Source organism: Nelumbo nucifera, chromosome 5, assembly GCF_055504915.1.
Source record: "Nelumbo nucifera cultivar China Antique chromosome 5, China Antique-T2T, whole genome shotgun sequence".
NCBI lineage: Eukaryota > Viridiplantae > Streptophyta > Magnoliopsida > Proteales > Nelumbonaceae > Nelumbo > Nelumbo nucifera.
In genome coordinates this window covers 83,028,597-83,048,761 of record NC_142653.1, presented here as the reverse complement: position 1 = coordinate 83,048,761, position 20,165 = coordinate 83,028,597, and the positions used below count along the sequence as shown (strand labels likewise).

At 40.0% G+C, this 20,165-nt stretch overlaps 1 protein-coding gene across 2 annotated transcripts in view; it reads left to right on the top strand.

Annotated features, from left to right (window-relative positions):
• Positions 1–20,165, top strand: part of LOC104593757 (uncharacterized) — a 107,258-nt gene that overhangs the window by 72,691 nt on the left and 14,402 nt on the right. For both annotated transcript variants that reach the window (XM_010253745.3, XM_010253744.3), the window contains exons 13-18: positions 7,358–7,411; positions 7,632–7,706; positions 7,843–7,918; positions 9,678–9,777; positions 13,646–13,715; positions 14,524–14,597. In XM_010253745.3, the coding sequence (XP_010252047.1) occupies positions 7,358–7,411; positions 7,632–7,706; positions 7,843–7,918; positions 9,678–9,777; positions 13,646–13,715; positions 14,524–14,597 (449 nt within the window). The remainder of the gene's footprint in view (positions 1–7,357; positions 7,412–7,631; positions 7,707–7,842; positions 7,919–9,677; positions 9,778–13,645; positions 13,716–14,523; positions 14,598–20,165) is intronic.

Below are 20,165 nucleotides of genomic sequence, written 5' to 3'. Positions count from 1 at the left end.
CCAAATTGTGTGAGAACCATCTGGTGGAACTGTCGTACTAAGTTAGGAACCTCATCACGTGATCTCATCAAATATATCCAAGAATATCGTGTATAATCATCCACAAACAAGAGAAAGTAATGGAATCCTCCCATGGAAGGGATTTGATATGGCCCCCATACATTAGTGTGAACAATATTAAAAGCAGAAGTACTTTTATTACTTGGTTTAAAAGACTGTCTACAATGTTTTCCTAACTAACAACTTTCGCACTCCAAAATAGATAATTGAATAGACTTAAACAACTTTGGGAAAAGACATTTCAAAGAACTAAAAGAAAGATGTCCCAAGCGATTGTGCCGAAGCATAATCTGGTTCACTGACTTTGACCCACTACTACTGTTGTTGCTAACATGATGGCTCTGATGTCTCGAAATCTCATCCAGAAGGTAGAATCCATTCACCTCACGACCACTCCCAATCATCTTCTTTGACTCCAGATCCTGCAAAACACAATTACCAGGAAGAAAGGTCACAGAACAATTCAAATTTTTTGTCAAAGAACTAACAGACAATAGGTTGGTATGAAGTCTAGGGACATGTAAAACAGAAGACAGAGTTATATCATTGGTCACTATAACTGTCCCCTTCCCAACAATGGGCATATGTGAACCATCTGCTGTAGAGACTCTGTCTCTACCAGAGCACAACTGATAGGAACTGAAAATGATAGGGGCATTAGTCATATGCTCAGATTCTCTTAAGTCTATAATCCAGGGAGGTCCCTCCTTACCTGAAGTGGATGCAAGATTTGCAGTTGCATATGAACTACCTGTATGTGCAAAGGAAGTGGTGTAGTTGGCTCCTGCATTCTGCTGTCCATCTGGAGGTGAATCTTTCTTACTCATAAGCTGTCCAAACCTCTCCAATTCTGTTCTCACTGTTGCTACTGCAATGGATTCCCAATCAGTTTGGGAGAGGGGCTATAGAGTCTTTTGTAGTGGCTACATTTGCATTTCCCTTATTGTTTCTTATCCAAGCAGGCATAAGATTTGGATGAAGCTTCCAACAAGTGTCCCTAGTATGCTTAGGCTTCTTGCAATAATCACACACCAAGTCCTTATCTTCCCTTCTAGTCTCACTACTCCCCCTGTCTCCATTCGGCTTAGGTTTTGTTGTACCAACCATATCCGACTGGTCAATCTCAGGCTGTCTCAGCATTACATTCCTCCTACTCTCCTCTCCAGAGACAAAAGCATAGGCCTGAGAGAGTGTCACACCCTCCCTAGAAAGATTATGCTGCCTAGCAATGTCAAATTCAGGGTTCAGCCCTGCCAAGAACTCAAAAACCCTATTCCTCTCTACCAGTCTGTGATAAGTTGTTGCATTATTTACACTTTCCCATACTACAGTTTCTAAGTGATCTATTTCCTGCCATAGGGTTTTCAGCATGGAGAAATACACAGTAAGAGGTTTTTCTCCCTGTTTCATACTTATCACCTGATTTCTTAACTGATAGGCTCTGGCTTCATTTTGCTTCTAAGAGTAGGTTTCAATCACTTTATCCCAAATCTCCTTAGCAGTATTAGCCCATAGGAAATTTTTTGCAATATGAGGTAAATCGAGTTCAGCCAGGACATTACCATGTAATTCTTCTGCACCCATCGGGAAGAGTCTGTATCAGGTTTCTTCTCCTCCCCAGTGAGATACCCTAATTTTCCAAAGGCACCAATAGCCATCTTAGCTGATTGTGCCCACTCCAAATAATTTGTACCATCAAATTTTACTGTAGTAATGATCCCAGACCCAAAAATATCACTACTACCTCCAACACCCAGTCCCACAGTACCGGTAGAATTCATCTCGGTATTCCAACTCTCCATCTTACTTCAAACAGTTCAACAATAAGAAAAAAATAGATTGGAGACCTTCAAAAAATAATTTAATATCACACACACAAAAACCAACCCTTTCGGAAGAAAAAAACCCTAGCTGGAGGGAAATCTCTCTCCTCCCCACGCCTCCCAACAGAGAGAAAAGTGAATCGATCACTCCGGGAGGCCCAAAAAATTCCAGAAACCAAACTGCCCTCTTTAGAAAATCAAAAGAAAACTAACAATACCTGGGCGCCCAAGATCAGATAAAAAACAAAGAGTCCAACTTTTCTGGGACTCTTCCCCGTACTCCAATTCTTCTTGATTTTGATGCCGAACAGTAGATCACCTTCCTGATGTCTAGATCCCACCAAAAACTCCAAGAACTGGGCAATCTATAGCAGATCGATCAGCCCTTTACTACTTCATGCAGTCGGCTGATCTAGGGCTGCATGAGAATGCTTCAAAAAACCCTAGTTGATGCTCTGATACCAAGTAGAAATCTGCTGAATTAAAAAATATAAAAGAAAAGTAGTTTCTTGAAGAGAGAAGGAGAAGAAGAGAAGAAGCGAAGTTGAAAAGAAAAGAGAGCAATAATGTTAGGAATTGCCTAACTCCAAGACTCTTTCGAGGGAGCCTGCCTCCTGAATGAGAGAGAGAGAGAGAGAGAAAGAGAGAGAGAGAGATTGTATTCCCAAATCGATCATCCCCTCCTAACTTCCTTTCCTTATTTATATACTACTGTTACAATTCTGTTATACCAGCCTCTCCACTTGTCCAGTCCACTTGTCTAGTTTGTTATTTAGTTTGTTCTAGTGGTTGGTTGTTAGTTACATTCTTTAAAGGCTGGCGTGGCCTTTTCTTGTACACTTGTATTCCCTTTATTTGTGTCTCAACAGTCCCTCCTCCCTTGAAAGCGACCTTGCCCTCAAGGTCAAGATGTGGGAATCTATTCTGTAAATCCAAGTAAGGTTCCCAAGTTGCATCCTCAATTGGGAGACCTGACCATACCACCAATGCCTCTGGTTCGATGTGATTCCCTTTGCGTATCCACCTGAATTCTGTTATCTGAGTGGGCTCTGTTTGAACTTGGCCATCTTCCGAGAATGATGGGAGGGTGGATGTTGTTATTGCTCTTGTTTTTGGCCATTTCTTCAATAGGGATACATGGAATACAGGGTGTAATTTTGATGTTGCTGGGAGGTTAAGCCTGTATGCCACCGACCCAATGCGTTCCACAATCCAAAATGGGCCAAAGTACCTAGGGCTCAGTTTGTTCCACCGGTGGCCTGCTATTGAAACTTGTTTGTATGGTTGTAATTTAAGGAAGACTTGCTCCCCGATCTGGTGTTGGACAGGCCTATGCCTTCTGTTGTAGGAGTCTGCCATCCATTGTTGGGCTCAATGGAGGTGGGATTTGAGATCTTGTAACACCCTATCTCACTGGAGGAGTTGGTCTTCTACTGCTGCTACTGCTGTAGACCCTTTCTCATATGGGAGTAGGGGAGGTGGGTCCCATCCATATAGAGCCCGGAAGGGGGTCATTCCTGCTGCACTATGATATGTGGTATTGTACCACCATTCTGCCCAATGAAGCCACTTGAGCCACTGACGTGTCCTATCCCCTGCATAGCACCTTAGATAGGTTTCCAAACTCCGGTTGACCACCTCAGTCTGCCCATCTGTTTGAGGGTGGTAGCTGGTAGATTTGAAGAGTTTCACTCCCTGTAGTCGAAAAAGTTCTGCCCAGAAATGACTCATAAAAATAGGGTTGTGGTCTGAGACAATAGAGTTAGGGGTACCATGTAGTCGTGCCACTTCCTTAGTAAAAATCTCAGCCACCATGGAGGCTGTAAAGGGGTGGGACAGAGGGAGAAAATGGCAGTATTTGGTGAATCTATCAACCACTACGAGAATGACGGACTTTCCATAGGAAAGGAGAAGCCCCGTTATAGAGTCCATGGATATATCTGCCCACACTTGTGTAGGAATTGGGAGTGGTTGTAGCAGTCCTGCTGGAGACTGGGTATCCGCCTTATTTTTCTGGCAAATGACGCATTCGGCTATGAATTTTTGGACCGAATTTCGCATGCCTTTCCAGTTGAATTGGGTGGCTAGTCTCTTGTAAGTGCGCAGGATCCCTGAGTGTCCTCCTGCTGGGGATGAGTGGAACACTTCCAGAAGCTGCTCAATATGGGCTGAATCCTGTGGTATCACCATTCGGCGTTTATACAGCAGCAAGTTATTCTCCACTGTGTACCCTGGGTGGCTAGTAGGGTCCTCTTGGACCTGTGAACGCAGCTTGCTCAGTTGTGTGTGCCTTTCAACTTCTTCCCTTAGCTGACCCATGAAGGAACATGTTGGGCAAGTGAGAAGTAATGGAAATAGTTGTGGCTGGCGTGACGGTGCATCCGCCACCTTGTTAGTGTGCCCTGCCTTGTATTTAATGACATAATCGTAGCCAAGTAATTTGGCTATCCATCGCTGCTGTTCCGGGGATAGTACGGACTGCTCCAACAGAAATTTCAAGCTCTGGTGGTCAGTTCGTATGATGAACCTCCTTCCTAGAAGGTAGGGCCGCCACCTCTGAACTGCGAGAACAATTGCTATCAGTTCACGTTTGTATACTGATTTGGCCCATTTTTGTGCTGTCATTGCTTTGCTGAAAAACGCTAGTGACCTTTCTTCTTGCATGAGGACTGCACCAACTCCTTGGCTTGACGCATCACATTCAATGATGAAGTCCTTTGAGAAGTCTGGAAGTGCGAGCGTTGGTGGGGATGAGACAGTTGTTTTGAGTGTCTCGAAGGCCTGTTGGGCCTCCCTAGTCCAGCAGAACCCATTCTTCTTAAGTAGACTTGTCAAGGGGGCAGCAATCAGTCCATACCCTCTAATGAATCGCCGGTAGTACCCTGTTAAACCCAAGAAGCCTCGTAACTCCTTAACATTTTGAGGTCGGGGCCAATTTATCATGCTTGAGATCTTTTTCGGGTCTGCTGCTACAATGCCGTTTTTGACCACGTGCCCTAAATAGTGTACTTGTGTCTGTCCAAATGCGCATTTTGACTATGTCCTTATAGGGCAGCAAAACATAAAACAATAGAACAGTGTAAAGACAACTATGCCCTTATAGGGCGGCAAAACATAAAACAGCATATATAACACTTAAAAACATAATAAAATTTGGACTCACATAACTATTGTGGTCTCCACCTCCTATCTAACAACTAACATAAAACATCTACTCAGAAAAACATCATAAAACTAATTAATCTTCAACTAGTAGGATTTCTCTTATTAAGGGTCCAAAGTCAACCAGTATTTATCCCTATTCCTAGTTAGCTTGTTAGTATTGGTTTTAGTCAGTTTTCAAGTAGGAAAGCAAGGGGAAAGGGCTAGCTTACATTCCCCTCTTTGCCCATTAACATGTCTATCGCATAAAATGTTATTGTTTTGTTTTGTTTTATGTTTTTTTTTTTTTAATGGTGCTGCTGTTTATTCTAACGTATTGAAGGTTCTATTTTTTCATGCTCTTAGTGCTGATGCCAAGATTTGCTTGCTGGTGCTAACTCCAATAAGCGTTATCCACTTATATCCTCTTATTTATGTTGACTTCTTTTAAATTACTACTGCCTAGTGTTTTAAAAGGCATGGGAGGCGTACGCCTCCAGGCAAGGTGCCCCCAAAACACCCTGAGGCGTATGCCAGAGGCACTGACACCTCTGAAGCATACATCTCATACGCTTTTTTCATGAGGCGTGCTAGAGGTGTATGCCTCATGCGTCTCGTGCACACCTCATGTACAAAGATAGAAAAACAAAGAAAAAAGAAAAAAAAAAGGAAAGGAAAGGAAAGAAAGGGAAGGGAAAGAAAAAGAAAGAAAAGAAAAGGAAAGGGAAGGAAAGAAAAGATAAGGGGAAAGAAAATGGGCCTATTTGTGTTTGGGAGGCCCACTTTAAAAGATTTATAAAGAAAAACAAAACATTTTTTTTAAAAATAAAGAAAAATGAGATCCTCCTCCCTCTTCTCCCTCTTCCTTTTTCCTCCTCATCCCCCCTTCTCTTAAGTAAGCTATGCCTCTTACGTTTTGAGCTACGCCTCACGCCTCTAGGTAGTGGAACGCCTTGCGTCACGCCTAGGTGTTTTAAAACATTGTTACTGCCCTTATAATGCTCAGTGTACCAACCATACATTTTTCTTATCAATAACACCTAAGCTTTTTCATCGTCATCCTCTAAGCCTTGACCCCAACCATATAAGCTCAGCTAAATGAATCCTTTTTCACCATTCCATAAGTGATGGATTTCCCGGAATTTCATGGTTCCTAAAATCTGTCCCCAAGTTGTAACTCAATTTTAATTACTTTATTTCCATCTTCATCCCTTAAGTTCCAACACCCATGCATTCTGCTACTAATTCCACGTTTTGCCTCCTTTAGTTTTCCCTATTTGGATTTTAATAAAATAACAGCCCCTTGCTGCATTGACTCTCCTAAGTGGAATATGCGCTTTCATGTTGGACATGAGTCCGGCACTCCATGGATTTTTGAGGGCAGTTCTACGTACAATTTCCTCTTTTATTTTCCAGCTTGACATAAATTTAATAATGTACAAGATGAATGCCATCTTTTGTATCAAATGTTACATGGAAAATTAGTAATAAATGCAACATTTTATACCCCTTGTTGCAGGAATATATAGTATTAGAATTAAAAAAAAAAAACAGAATTGTTTTAATAGTATATAGTTTTCCATGGGCATTTCCATGAATTCATGTTTTCTTATCTTTCTGAGTCAGACTCTTGGACACGTGTTGGGTTCAAATTTCCATTTTTACGTCCTTGCAACACAGCTATTAGAGTTTTGATTTTTTTTTTTTTTTTTTTGTAAATCTTACAATTTAACCTGTTCTCAGCCACCTTAAATCCTCACCAATGGACCTGCTATCATCTTTCAAGATCATTCTGAATATGAAAAAAGAAGTTTGTCACTCATCTCAATCAAGTTTATTAACTCTATGGGGAAAAGTGGGCTATTTCTTTACAAGATTGTATGGTGCTATTTAATAAAAAAGCCTTAAGCTAATGTTCTTTCTTGCATTTTCCAACTGAAGCATCCCTGATGCAGGGGGTTCGATCTCCTTTTTTTTGATAAATGAGTGGTTTGGCCTCCCTTTTAGTTTTTCTGAATTCTGAATGTTTAAATTTCATGTATGGTAGAGCAATCTTGGGAATAAGGGAGAAAGTTATGGCTTAAGATTTTTGCCTTTTCATTATTTTTTTTAAGCATTACTGTTGAATGTTTGCATTATTAGATGTCCAATATCAATACTTCTTATTATTTGGTCTGCAGAATCTGCCTAGGAGTGGATGCTTGCTAATTTCCTAGCTTCTTTATTGGGACCTGTTTAGGTCTTGCATCATTTTTTTCCTTTTTATGGAAACATATGCTTTTCCATGGATTCCTGTATTGTCCAAATAGTTACTGTCTCTTTGTTCTGGACAGCTCTCTCAACGTACTATTTCGGGATCTTTGCTCAAGTATCTTTCGAAGTTACAGGTATTTCCAAGTTATGATTCTCTGTTTTATCTCGCATTTTGGATTTTTCATATCTTTTAAAAGATGGCCATTACACAATGCTGGTCTCAGCTATCTGGTGTTTTGGGAGGTTCTTGATTACTTTTTTGGGATATGATTTCCAATTCACTATAATTAGGGGAGTTTTTTAATTTCTCTTTCTATGTTATTTTGTGGTTTTAATAATTTCTTTCTTATATAGGTAGATGAAGAACCAGCAATTAGAACAAATACCACCATCCTACTGGGGAACATTGCTGGATATCTTAATGACGGGGTGAGTATTACTGACCTATCACTCAGAATTTTTTGACAAAACTATTTTTTGAGATGCCATATTTTGGGATTTTAGCTTGTAGAATATTTTAGCCATGTATCTTTCTATAAGAGGTTACGTGTGAATTGTAATGCAGACAAGGAAAAGAGTGTTGATTAATGCATTCACTGTTCGTGCGTTGCGTGATACTTTCTCTCCAGCTCGTGGAGCAGGTAAATAAACTTTTATGTTGATATTTTCCCCATTTCATTACATAAAAGTACTTCGTAAGTGGTAGCCCAGATGGGGGTGGAAATTTCATACCCAAGCCACTGAACTAGGAATGGCAACAGGGTGGGGCGGGGATGGGGAGCCACTCCCATCCCTGTCCTTGTCTCCTCCAGCAAGGACAAGGTTATACCCATCCCTGTCCCCACGGGGATCTCCATCCCCATTGGGATCCCCACTCCCCCGTGATTTTTTGTAATGTCAACCATTTTGTTTTTGTTTTTTATTTTATTTAAAAATTTTGAAATAAAATAGTTAAAATTTACAATCTTATTAAAAAAGATTCAAATATATTCAAACATATTGAACCATAAATATTAATGGGCATCCCCACGGGGTGGGTATTGGGGTCCCCATGGGGAGGGGAGTGCTCTCCTCGTCCCTGTCAACGAGGATGAATATTTTCCCTTCCCACGTCCCCGTGGGGGGAAGATCATCCCCATCCCCGCCCCATTCAGGGCAGGTCAAGAGGGGATTGTGGAAATGGGGAAAATTGCCATCCCTACACTGAATCCACCCAAACCACGCATTTATAACCTGCCCATTTACTTAGTGGGTTGAAAATGGGTTGAACCACCCTTTGGGTCAACTCAAATGGGTTAGGTCAGGTCAGGTTGTGGGTATTCATCAGGTTAACTACTAATGATACATGTGTAAATTGCCTAGCCATTTTCTCATTAATTCCCATTGTCCATTTAAATTCAAATAACTCATAATTACTGTAATTAATTAATTCTAAATTCATAATTAATGCATTATTTTATGATTACTACCGGAAATAATTATTTACTGAAAGTATTAATACCTAGAATCAACTCAACTTGTAATCAATTGCTGTAATAAATTCCAAATGGAGTTTGGCACAAATACGCATCAACCTATATCTAACCTGAATTACCCTGAACTTGAACCCAGTCAAATGGTTTAGCAGTCCAATCTGGTTTTGACTGGTTCAAACAACCAATTTATAAGCATTGATATAATAAACTGGTCTGGTCTGATTGCTTTTTATACTTCTAACAATCCTGATTGGCTGTTCAACCATGGTCCAGTCTGTTTTTCAGACTGCTAACACATCTGGTTGGCCAGTTCAACCATGGGTTGAATTCCCATTGTAATTCCATTTAAATTTAAATGCATTAACTGTAACCATTAGCTTTCATTAATTTTTTTTTTATATCTCTTGAAGGGCTACACAATGGGGGTAGCCCATCCCCCAACCCAGGTGCAGGCGGGATTCTATCCTAAGTCTCTGCTACGACCAGCAGGAGACCTTACCAACCAGCTGATTGGCACCTTGCTCATTAGCTTTCATTAATTACTAATCCAAATATTAACTCCACCTAAACTTTCCATGTAAAAACTATGTGCAGTTGTGCACGCGATTTAATTTGGACCTAGAACACTTGTGTAAAAGACAAACGTTCTTACCATTAAGTAATGTCTAACCAAGTTGTTAAAAGCTAGCTTCTAAGCCATTTCCATAAAACTGAAGTTGTTAGAAGGTTAATGGATTGGGTCAAGGAAGGTTTTGGTTGAATCCAGTACCCAACCACTTATTTTTATTTAAATGGGTCATTAACGGGTTGGCGGGTTAGATGGGTTGGGTTGAAGCTCAATGCAAACCCAACTGCCCAAACCCACCCAATTACGGCCCCTAGGCCCAAAGTTTAAATTAATACACATAAATTTGTGTTTGTGCAGGAATTATGGCTTTATGTGCTACAAGTTCATATTATGACACAACGGAGATTGCAACTCGAATTTTGCCAAATGTTGTTGTTCTTACTATTGATCCTGATGGGTAAATATTCCCTTTTCCCAGATGATTTTTCCTAGCTCATTTTTTTTTTTAAATTCCTGTCTTGACATTCATGATGTAGTCTTCTTTTCCTTTGTCATTCTAAGTTGTGTTTTAGGCTCTTACATAATTTCCCTTTTTGATCTTGGAAATGGAAAAATATTGATGTTGCAAGGACTTGGAAGTATGATTTCTAGAATCAGATAATGGGTAACCATTTCTTTCAATGGTGAAACTATTTTATTAGGCACTTTCAAATTTTACAAGATATTTTCTTGTCATGTTTTGAGATTCAGACTGATCAAACACCATACTAGACCTTGTTAATATCAGTCAAACCAAGCTTGCCTTTTATATTGGTGTTGTCTATTGGTGTAGTAGTGCCACTAAACTAGTATTGGTGCTTTACATTCCATCATAATGATTGTTTGATGTGCCCGATTAGTTGTCCTGGAAAGAACTTCCGTGGATTGGGCCTTAGACTGGGATTGTGGCCCTACTAGATTGTGTGCATTGCAATTATTTTGTCATATGTATAGCATAATCTTGTTTTTGTTTCCTTCTGCACAGTGACAGACTTGTCCACAGGGTGAATCTCGCTTTTCATTATTCTTTTTAATATGACAGTGTATTTACATATGTAAAAGAAGGCATAGTTGAGATATCTAAATGGTCAAAACATTGATTGATCAACCAATTACTTAGCTGAGGAATATTCTGACAGCATGGGCTGCATAGAGATTAATCCACTTAGTTTATATTTTTTTGTTTATCTCTAACTTTTAAGGTAGTGTTGTATATGTCTTTATATTGTCATGCATGCCAACTGCTTTAAGCATCTGTGATCACACATGGTTGGGTGAAGGTATATACAATAGAAAGAAGGCCTCTCTCTCTCTCTCTCTCTATTATTGCTCCCTACTTTACTCCATCCAACTTTCATATTTGTGAAACAAGGACAATATACTAAATGTTTTTAATGAATAATGAAAACTTATTACTTCAAAAGATAATGGAGAACTTTGAACTCATACAACAGCCCGTGGAGAGGTGCGAGCTGCAGCCTCCCTCAACTGCTTACAAGGAAATGAAAGAGAAAAGGCAAACATTACAGCTGAGACCAAAACAAGACTTCCCTATTCGCCCCTTGCTTAGCTAAACCATCAGCCAAAGCATTTGTTGATCTCCCCACCCATTGTGTAATAACAGACATATTCCTTGTCAGGTACTTAAAATTTTTTGACTTCATTCCTGTAGCACCACATAGTATTCTCGGGGTTCTTCAACCACCCCACCACCACCTTGGAATCCCTTTCCATAATAGGCTGCCCTACACCCATTTACCCATTTGATTTGCAAATTGCACTCCTTGTAGAGCTGCTAGTAGTTCTGCTCTGATTGAATCCCCAAATCTCAAGGGATTTGCAAATTGCACTCCTTGTAGACCCCCCCCCCCATTCCGAAGTGCTCTGGATTGCCTTGACTACTCCCTCAAAGTTCAGCTTCATGGAATCCATCTTGTAACTGCCTTGGTATTCCTAGATGAGCACCTTACTACTGTTGACCAATTTCTCCATAAATCTAAATAGGAGAAATGATGGAATAATCCTAAGGTCTTTAACCAATGAATTGCCCTATTCAACACACAATCCTTTACATCTTGTTTACTCCTCTCATTCTCTTGGAAAATTTTGGCATTCCTTTTTTCCCAGATTGTCCATAGCAAGGCTGCTCTAGCACATTTCCACATATTTTTCCCTCGTTTTTTGGGCCAATTGAAGGTAGTAGGGTTAAAGATCATGCACACTTCTAATGACATGTTCTACTTGCACCCAAAGAACAAAAAAAAGCCAATCCCATAATTTTGTAGAAAAAGGGAAGACATCAGTAGGTGGTAATAGTCCTCCCCATGAGCTCCACAAAGAGTACACTAGTTGGGTGAAATACAAAGGAAAGGTCTTCTCTTTTGTAGGTTATCTAAAGTGTTTACTTTCCCATGATACACTTCCCAACAAAAAGCCATTACCTTAGGGGAATCGGCCTACACCAAATTTCCTTTGAAGGGAAGACCTGTTGAGAGGAAAACTGACAAAGGAAAAAAAGAAGCATAGGGGAAGTTCCCTTTGGACCTGTGAACCCAAATCCTGTTGTCTAGCTTTTAAAAGGATCTAAGCAAACTTGATTCAAGAGACATATCAAATTAGAGAGAGAAAGTTAATTTCCTATCCTTTAACCCCTTGTGAAAGCCAAAATCCCAATTCTGAGCCAAAGGGGTTCCCTCAAGTGTGATAAAGTTTGTAATGACCTCATTTGTATACAAAGAGATGGATAAAAGTGAAGGGAAAGGTCCTTTAAAGGGGTATTTCCAACCCAAATATCCTCCTATAACCAGAACAGTGTTTCCAAAACAAACGTCATTCCTTGATACACCAGCACCCCACCCATTCTCTAAACTGCCATGAATGCTTCCCACCACTTCATGTCATATCCTCTCTCTCTCTCTCTCCAAAGGTCACTGTTATAACCACTTCCCCAACAACATTAGGTTTTTCTGAATCACCTTTCCTAGACCCAAACCACCCTCCTCTTTGTTTCTACACAATTTCTCACTTTACCAGGTGGTCCCTTTTTCCTTGTCCCGGTTCCCAAAGGAAATCTCACATTAGTTTCTCTAGCTTCTTAGCTTCCCTAAGTGGTGTCCTAAAGACAAAAAGGAAATAAGTAGGTAAGTTCGCCACAGTAGCTCTTATCAAGGTGATCCTACCACCTAAGGAAATGTAGATCTTCTTCCATGATGCTAATCTCTTTTCAAACTTCTCAATCACAGGAGTCCAAAACCTACTGTCCTTCGAGTTTGCCCTTAATGGAAGCCCTAAATAGGACAATGACCAAAAAGAGATGGAACACTAAAGACAATTTACAACAGCCTCGTCCTCCCTATCCTCCAAATTGATACTTGCTATACAACTCTTTTCCGGATTTATTTTCAGATTGTAAATTCTTTCAAAGCCTCTAATCAACTCTTTAAATTTGCTACCTTCTCACTAGCCTCCCCCCCCCCATAGAAAATCATCAAGTCATCTGCAAATTGAAGATGGATGACTAGTTGACTTATACCTATCCTCCAACCCCTTATATAATTTTCCTTATCGGCCTTACTGATGATTCTACTAAAAACATCAGCTATTGAGGTAGAAAGGAAAGGTGAAAGGGGTCCCCTTGCCTAACACCCCTACAGGCTGGAAAGAAGTCCATCCCTGCTCCATTAACCAAGATTGAGTAATGATAGGTACTAATACAACCAAACATCCGGATACACCACCTCTCTCCAAACCCACACTTCCTCAACACCTCTAAAAGAAACTGCCAATCCCCCAAATCATAGACCTTTTCATGATCCAATTTACAAATAAAACCTCTTTTCCCAAACCTCATCTCTTCCACATATTCATTGGCAATCAAGATTTGGTCAATTATTTGTTGCCCTTGAATAAAAGCCCCTTGGGCTTGGCTGATAATGGAAGGGAGAAGTACCTTAAGATTGTGCCATTATATATTAAATTCAGTCATATCTGTTTTTGCGGTCGAATATTTAGCCCATGGCACTAACAATTAATTGTATCACCTTGGGAGGCCAAAATGATTAGTCATCACCCACTGCATCCTGCTAATGGTAAATACAAATGTCACCTTAAAGTAACCTTGTCTGAAAATTGTCCTCATTAGAACTAGTAAAAATCTTCATAATTTTTTTCTAGGATTTCTAGATTTGCATTATGCAAAATGGTTTCCTGTGCCATAATTGTGCCTCCAAATATGCTTTCTTCAAGTTATAATTACTTACTTTTATTGTTCTTTTGGGGTATTTCAGTGAAGTTAGATCAAAGGCCTTTCAAGCAATTGATCAATTTTTACAGATAGTGAAGCAAGATCATGAGAAGGTGTGTGATTAAATTCTTTTTGCTTTTGATTTTTGAGTTTTATTATTCAGCAATATCATAATAATCAGGCAGGATTTAAAAGGATTATTTCATCAGAAATGGTAATGGGGATTGCAAGTAGCACAAATAATGGATGGTAGTTTGGGCTTTGGGGTAACTTCATTTTTGTTTAGTTCACTATGGGACAGGAATACATAATTTTAATTTCTCTCAGGTTCTGTTAGCCTGTTATAGTTTTTCAATCCATCAGTCTTCTTTAACTTTTGTCTTACAGAAAAAGAAAATTGTTGTCTTGTTAGAAAACACTTGGTATTGCTATTTAATTGACTCTTCCAAGTTCCAATTTGTCAACCTAGTTGTCAGAAACCACTTAATTTCAGAAAATACTTTGTGTCTATTAGTCAATTGAGGGATTCTCTTCTCTGCTTTTGTTATATTTTTCTCCTTTCTCCTTGTCTTTCTCAGTTTTGTATCAGTAAGTAAATAATCCAGCTCAAACATGAAAAATAAACATTAAATGAGAAAACAAGGTTTCTTCTAGATCCTTGACGTTTTCCACATTTTTAGAATATGGTGAATTTACTAAGGAACTGGAAAAACCTAGGCAAGTTGTTAGAAGGAAAAAAAAAAAGAAGAAAATGCATTTAAGTAATGTTATGCATGGAAGTTATAGTTGCAGAGAGGATGCTGTTGATAAAGTTATCCATCTGCTCCTCAAGTAAACCTTTTGTTGGTGTTATTGATGTCTTTGCTTTTGCATGATAGTACCTTTGTTTCTCTAATTATTGTTTTCTTGGATCTATTGCAGATAAATACAGGGGATGCCAGTGGAACTTCAAGCATTGGAATCCCATCAATACCTGGAAATGCAAGTTTACTTGGGTAAGCCAACTCTAGCTACTGATTACATTGGTTTCCTATATGCAAAATCCAGCTTGACATAATGTTATTTATCATTTTGTGTATATAAAGTTTATCTAGAGTTTTGCTCCTTCCTTTTTTTCTGAAAAAAGATTACTTTCACTCAAAAAAAGGGAGGATGTATATGAGAAGATGTACGAGCAAGGGCTTAATAACAAAAAGACGATTAGCCCACTGAAGAAGCAGGTAAAGAATTTGCACTATACAAAATACCTCTTCCTGATCCAGATTTAGCTAAGGAGTATGCCTTTTGGTTTAATTCTCTTCAAATCCATCTAAAGCTGCAGTTGATTGAGGCTGTGTTATCAAAAATTTCATGGAGAAGGTGAGCAGTCCTCCATGGGCCTGGACCAAACTTCTCAACCTAGTCAATTGCATTCCTTGAATCACCTTCAATAAGAAGAGAGGCAATCTATAATGATTTTGCAATCTTTAGGCCAAGCAATAAAGCATTAACTTCAATTTCAGACATATTCTTAGAAGAGCATGGACCACTAGAAAGTAAAAATCCACTGAATACTCACTCCAAAATGACTTGCCCAGAGCATTTCTCCTTAACTTCCCACTGCCAAATAAGCATCTCTTTTTTCCCTCCTTTTCACAGTCCCCTCTTCAGTCACAGTAGAGATTCTTAGAATTTAATGCACGATTGCCCCTCTAAGACCCTTGCTTGATGATGGCACTGTTCTTCCAAGGTTGATTTCAACTTCTATTGTTAGTCAATAATATCGAAGTGGTTGGTTACTTGGTTTAGTTACTGCTAATTGTTGATCTAGAACAAATCAAAAACATCAATAACAAAACGGTAGCAGGTTTCCAACAATCAATTAAGATTTGCTGCCACAGAATAGGGAGCCTAAGTTGGGAGATGGAAAGGAGTCAAGTACCTGCAGTACCCCTATAAGGGTAACATTGTTGTCACTTTACTCTTTCTTGTCACTCTAATATAATAATAGAGTGGACACCACCATTCCAACCGAGTTTCTCTCCCAACATTCTCTTCTCTTTACTCCTCTCCTTCCTTTCCTACTTTTCTTAACCCTTTGCAGGGCTGATTATGCTATGGGTGTTCTTAGCCAACACATGCACTCTCCTAAGAAGACTCACCTCTTGGCTGCAGAAAGGGTACCTAGGTACTTGAAGAGGTATCCTATTTACTAAGCATGGTCATATGAGGGTTGAAGTGCACTGGTGCTGATTGGGTTGGATCATAGATGACCGGAGGGGGTTCACTACGGGATACTGTACATTTGTTAGAAGTAAGTTGGTGTACTGGAGTAAAAGCAATCTTTGGTAGCCAAATATAGCCCTGAATGCTGAAGCTAAGTACTATGCTATGGCCCAAGGTGTGGCTGAGGTGTTGTGGATTAAGAAATTTCTAGGAGAGTTAGGATTTACTGTGGATGGTCCCATGTCTCTTTACTTGACAATAAGGCAGCTATTCCTTGCCTTGCATTATCGAACTAAATAGATAGAGCTTGATTAGCACTTTATAAGAGAAAAGATTGAAAAGGGGAAGTATGCACTCCATATGTTAGTTCCAAAGATCAAAGGGTGTAAATGCTCTTTGTCATATTGAAAATTATGTAACAAGTTGGGTATGATTGACATCTATGACCTAACTTGAGGGGGAGTGTTGTAATATTTATATGTATAGACATGAGTGGGCAGTTGGCATTTTACTCTTTCATTTCACTCTAATATAATAATAGAGTGAATGCCGCCAGTCCCACTGGATTTCTCTTCCAACATTCTTGTCTCTTCTGCTCTCTCTCCTTTCCAACATTCTGGTTTCCATGTTTTCCAATTTTACAAACCTAGGTATTGCTAGATTAGGGCATCCTTAGTGTTAATAATTTATGCAGGAAGAGTTTAGTGTCTGGAGTGGGTGTTGTCCTGAGCATGCCACAAAACTAGAGAACCCTAGAGCTGGTTCATAGGCAAATGGGTTTGATTTTAAACATGAACATTTGAGGTACTAGGATTAACAAAACAAGGTTGTTGATATCTTTTAGATTCCAAAATACCCATTTACATGGGGAACTGGCTGGTTGAGGTATCCTAGTACCATTTGAATTCAAGAATGGATCTTCAAGCCAAAGTTCATCTTTTTATCTCATAAGAGTTGATGCATCCTACTGAGTTTGTTGTTTACACTTCTGTAAATGTTACTTCTTTCACTATTGGAGGGGGTAGCGGTAAGTGGTGGTAATCTATTAGGTCTCAAAGTATCTAGTTCTAAAGGGGATTCTTTGGTGTGGTATCCCATGCTGCTCTTTGTTTAACCTTAACTAAATAAAAAGAAAGACCATTGTTTCTGAAGTGGAATCTTTGGTTTGAGCATATCCAAAAGGTGATTCAGAATCATGGACCAACTTTCCACATGCTGGGAATTAGAAACAATATCATGAGATTACCTTGAAGTCTCCACAAAAAGTTGATTGCCCTTTTGAAGTTGAATGTGTGAGTGATCTTCAGCTGAGAGATCTCAGGCATTTGGGTTAGCAGTAGGGATAGCCAAAGGAAAAAATGGGCATGGAAACTATAGCATGAGATATATGAACATACACAAGTAATACAGCATAATCATTGATATGCTTATATTGGGTGTGGTAAATTGTTTTGATTGGGTTCAAGTTTCTAGATATTTGGTAGTTTAGAATAGAGGTGTAAATTGGGCCGTGCTGGGCTGGCACAACACGACCCACATGTGGCCCGTGCAAAGTGCGGGCCGTGTCATGCCGGTCCACGGGCCATGCTTCCCTCCCCTGGGATATTTTAGGGGGGCAGCCCGGCATGGTCCAAGCCTGTGCGGGCCTGTTCCATGCTGCGGGCCGGGCTGGTCAACGGGCTGAGCCTTGGGCCAGGCCGGGCTAAGCCATGTTTTTGAAAAAATAATGAAAATTTTAACATAAATTAGAAAATATAAACAAAAAATTAAACACAGATCTTAAAATTTTATTTTATATGAATTTTGATGTACACAATTGTTTATATATGCAATAATAAAATGAAATAATATAATAATTAAAAATAAAATTATATATATTAATATATTATATAATTATTATATATAATATATATGTGTTGGTTCGGCTGATCTAATGTATATGGTAGTCATTGCTGGGTCTTAAGTCATTAGTTATTGGGCCTAAACTTGTTTAATGTTTTATTTGTCTAGGTGTCCCATCACTAATCGGGGGCATTCTAGTCCATTCATGTAACACTATGTGATAAACATATATATAAGATAGTAGGGTCGGCTGAAAGGTTTTGATCCGCCATTCTCAAACTTTCTCCTCTCCTTCTTCTCTTCTTCTTCTTCGGCAACTATGTTCCAGCAAACATGGTATCAGAGCATTAATCCATCTCCTGGTTACAGCCATCGCCACCTTTTCTACTCTTATCTATTCTTTTTTTTCACTCTTCCCTATCTTGGTCGCTGTGAAGAAACCCTAGGGTTGACCGTAGAACACAGCAAGGTCTGTACCTAGGGTTTCCCTTGGTTTATGGCCCAAGGGGAGTTTGTCCCAGAAGTTTATGCCCTACTAGACTCCTTACAACAGGTAGTAGCCATTCGGCTGCTAAGAGAGATCTGTGTGGTACAGATCTAGGTGGAGGACGGATTTCGACAGTCCTAGTACTGGTTGTAGGGGTGACTACAGTCTACAACAGCAGAAGTCAGTACAGTGCAGCGGTGGGTTGCTCTTGGTTTCTGTTGTAAGGCTTGAGTGTTCATTGTAATTGATGTTAGTGGGACAGTTTCAGTTAATAGTCCTTTCTTTTTTTTCTTTTCCTATTGTTCTTATTCTAGGATATGCCGCCAGGGGCATACTTGTAATTTTGCCTTTTTATAAAGATTAATATAAATAGAAACTGGCAGCTGCCAGTATTGAGTTTTTTGCCTTTCCTTTCTATCATTCGTACCTCTCTCTCTCTCTCTCTCTCTCTCAATCATCCCAAGAAACTACATGGTATCAGAGTAGAATTTCTGGGCTGGAGAAGACCTACGATCCTAGCATCAGTCTTTCCGAAGGGGATTGGACGTGACTACTTTTGTTTCATAAGGAAAAGGAGAAAAAAACCTAGCGGCGGCTTGTGTTTTTTAATTCTCTCTGGCGACTGTGCTTGCATAAACCCTAGTCAGTCCTGCGGCTGTACTTCTGCTGAAACCCTAGTGGACTCATGCATCAGTTACTGTACCCTCAGTCACCTTTATTTTCCATCCCCATGAGAGTCTTTGGTTGTCGGGCCTTTGTCCACGATTTGTCTCCATCTAGAGGTAAGTTAGACCCTCGGTCCATTCCTTGTCTTCCTGGGGTACCCATCCTCTCAAAAGGGGTATCGGTGTTTTGATCCAGTCAGTCGTAAATATTTTGTGTCTATGGACGTGTCCTTCTTTGAGTCCGAGCCATTCTTCCCTCCTCCTCAGGGGGAGAGTCGTAGTGTGGAAGAGGAGAAGCAGGTTCAGGTGCCCCTTCCTTCTATTCCGGACCTCACTCCCTTCCGTGTCTTCCAGCGTACTCGTTGGAGAGATCAGCAATGTGATAGAAATGTGGAGCAGCCAACCACTAAGCAACTGACATCATCAGAATCCCAGGAGGTAAGTCCAACCCCTAACCCTCCTCCCACTGTGGACGACCTAGACATCCCTATTGCTCAACGAAAGGGAGTCATGTCGTGCACTACCAAACACCCCATTACCCACTTTGTTTCCTATGACCACATCTCTCCCTTGTACCGAGCCTTCCTATCGGCAGTTGACTGTGTCCCTGTTCCCAAGAATGTTGCAGAAGCCTTAAAATTCCCTGAGTGGATAGGTGCCATGAAAGAGGAGATTAATGCCCTCCACAAAAATCAGACTTGGGAATTGGTGGATCCTTAGAGGGGAAAGAACCCGTGGGGTGCAGATGGGTGTTCACAGTTAAGCACAAGGCAGATGGAACAGTTGAAAGGTACAAAGCAAGACTAGTAGCCAAAGGGTACACACAGGTATATGGAGTTAACTATGATGAGACTTTTGCCCCGGTGGCTAAGATGAACTCGATTAGGGTTCTCCTATCCTTAGTTGCTAATTTTGACTAGGAATTGCATCAATTGGACATAAAGAATGCCTTCCTGAATGGTAACTTGGAAGAAGAGGTATATATGGTTCAACCTCCTGGATTCTCTGCCAAGGGAAGTGAAAACAAGGTGTGCAAGCTGCGGAAGTCTCTCTACGGCTTAAAACAGTCTCCCAGAGCCTGGTTCAGTAAGTTTCACATGGCAGTTCAAGAGATGGGGTTCCAACAGTGCCAGTCTGATCATACACTTTTTGTGAAGAGATGTCAGGAGCAGGTTGCCGTATTGATAGTGTATGTAAACGATATCATCATTACAGGGAGCTGGAGTTCAGAGATACAGAAATTGAAACAATTCCTTGCATCCAAATTTGAAGTGAAAGATCTAGGACTTGTAAAGTATTTCCTTGGGATCGAAGTTGCCCGTTCAAAAAGGGGTATCTTTGTCTCTCAAAGGAAATACACCCTT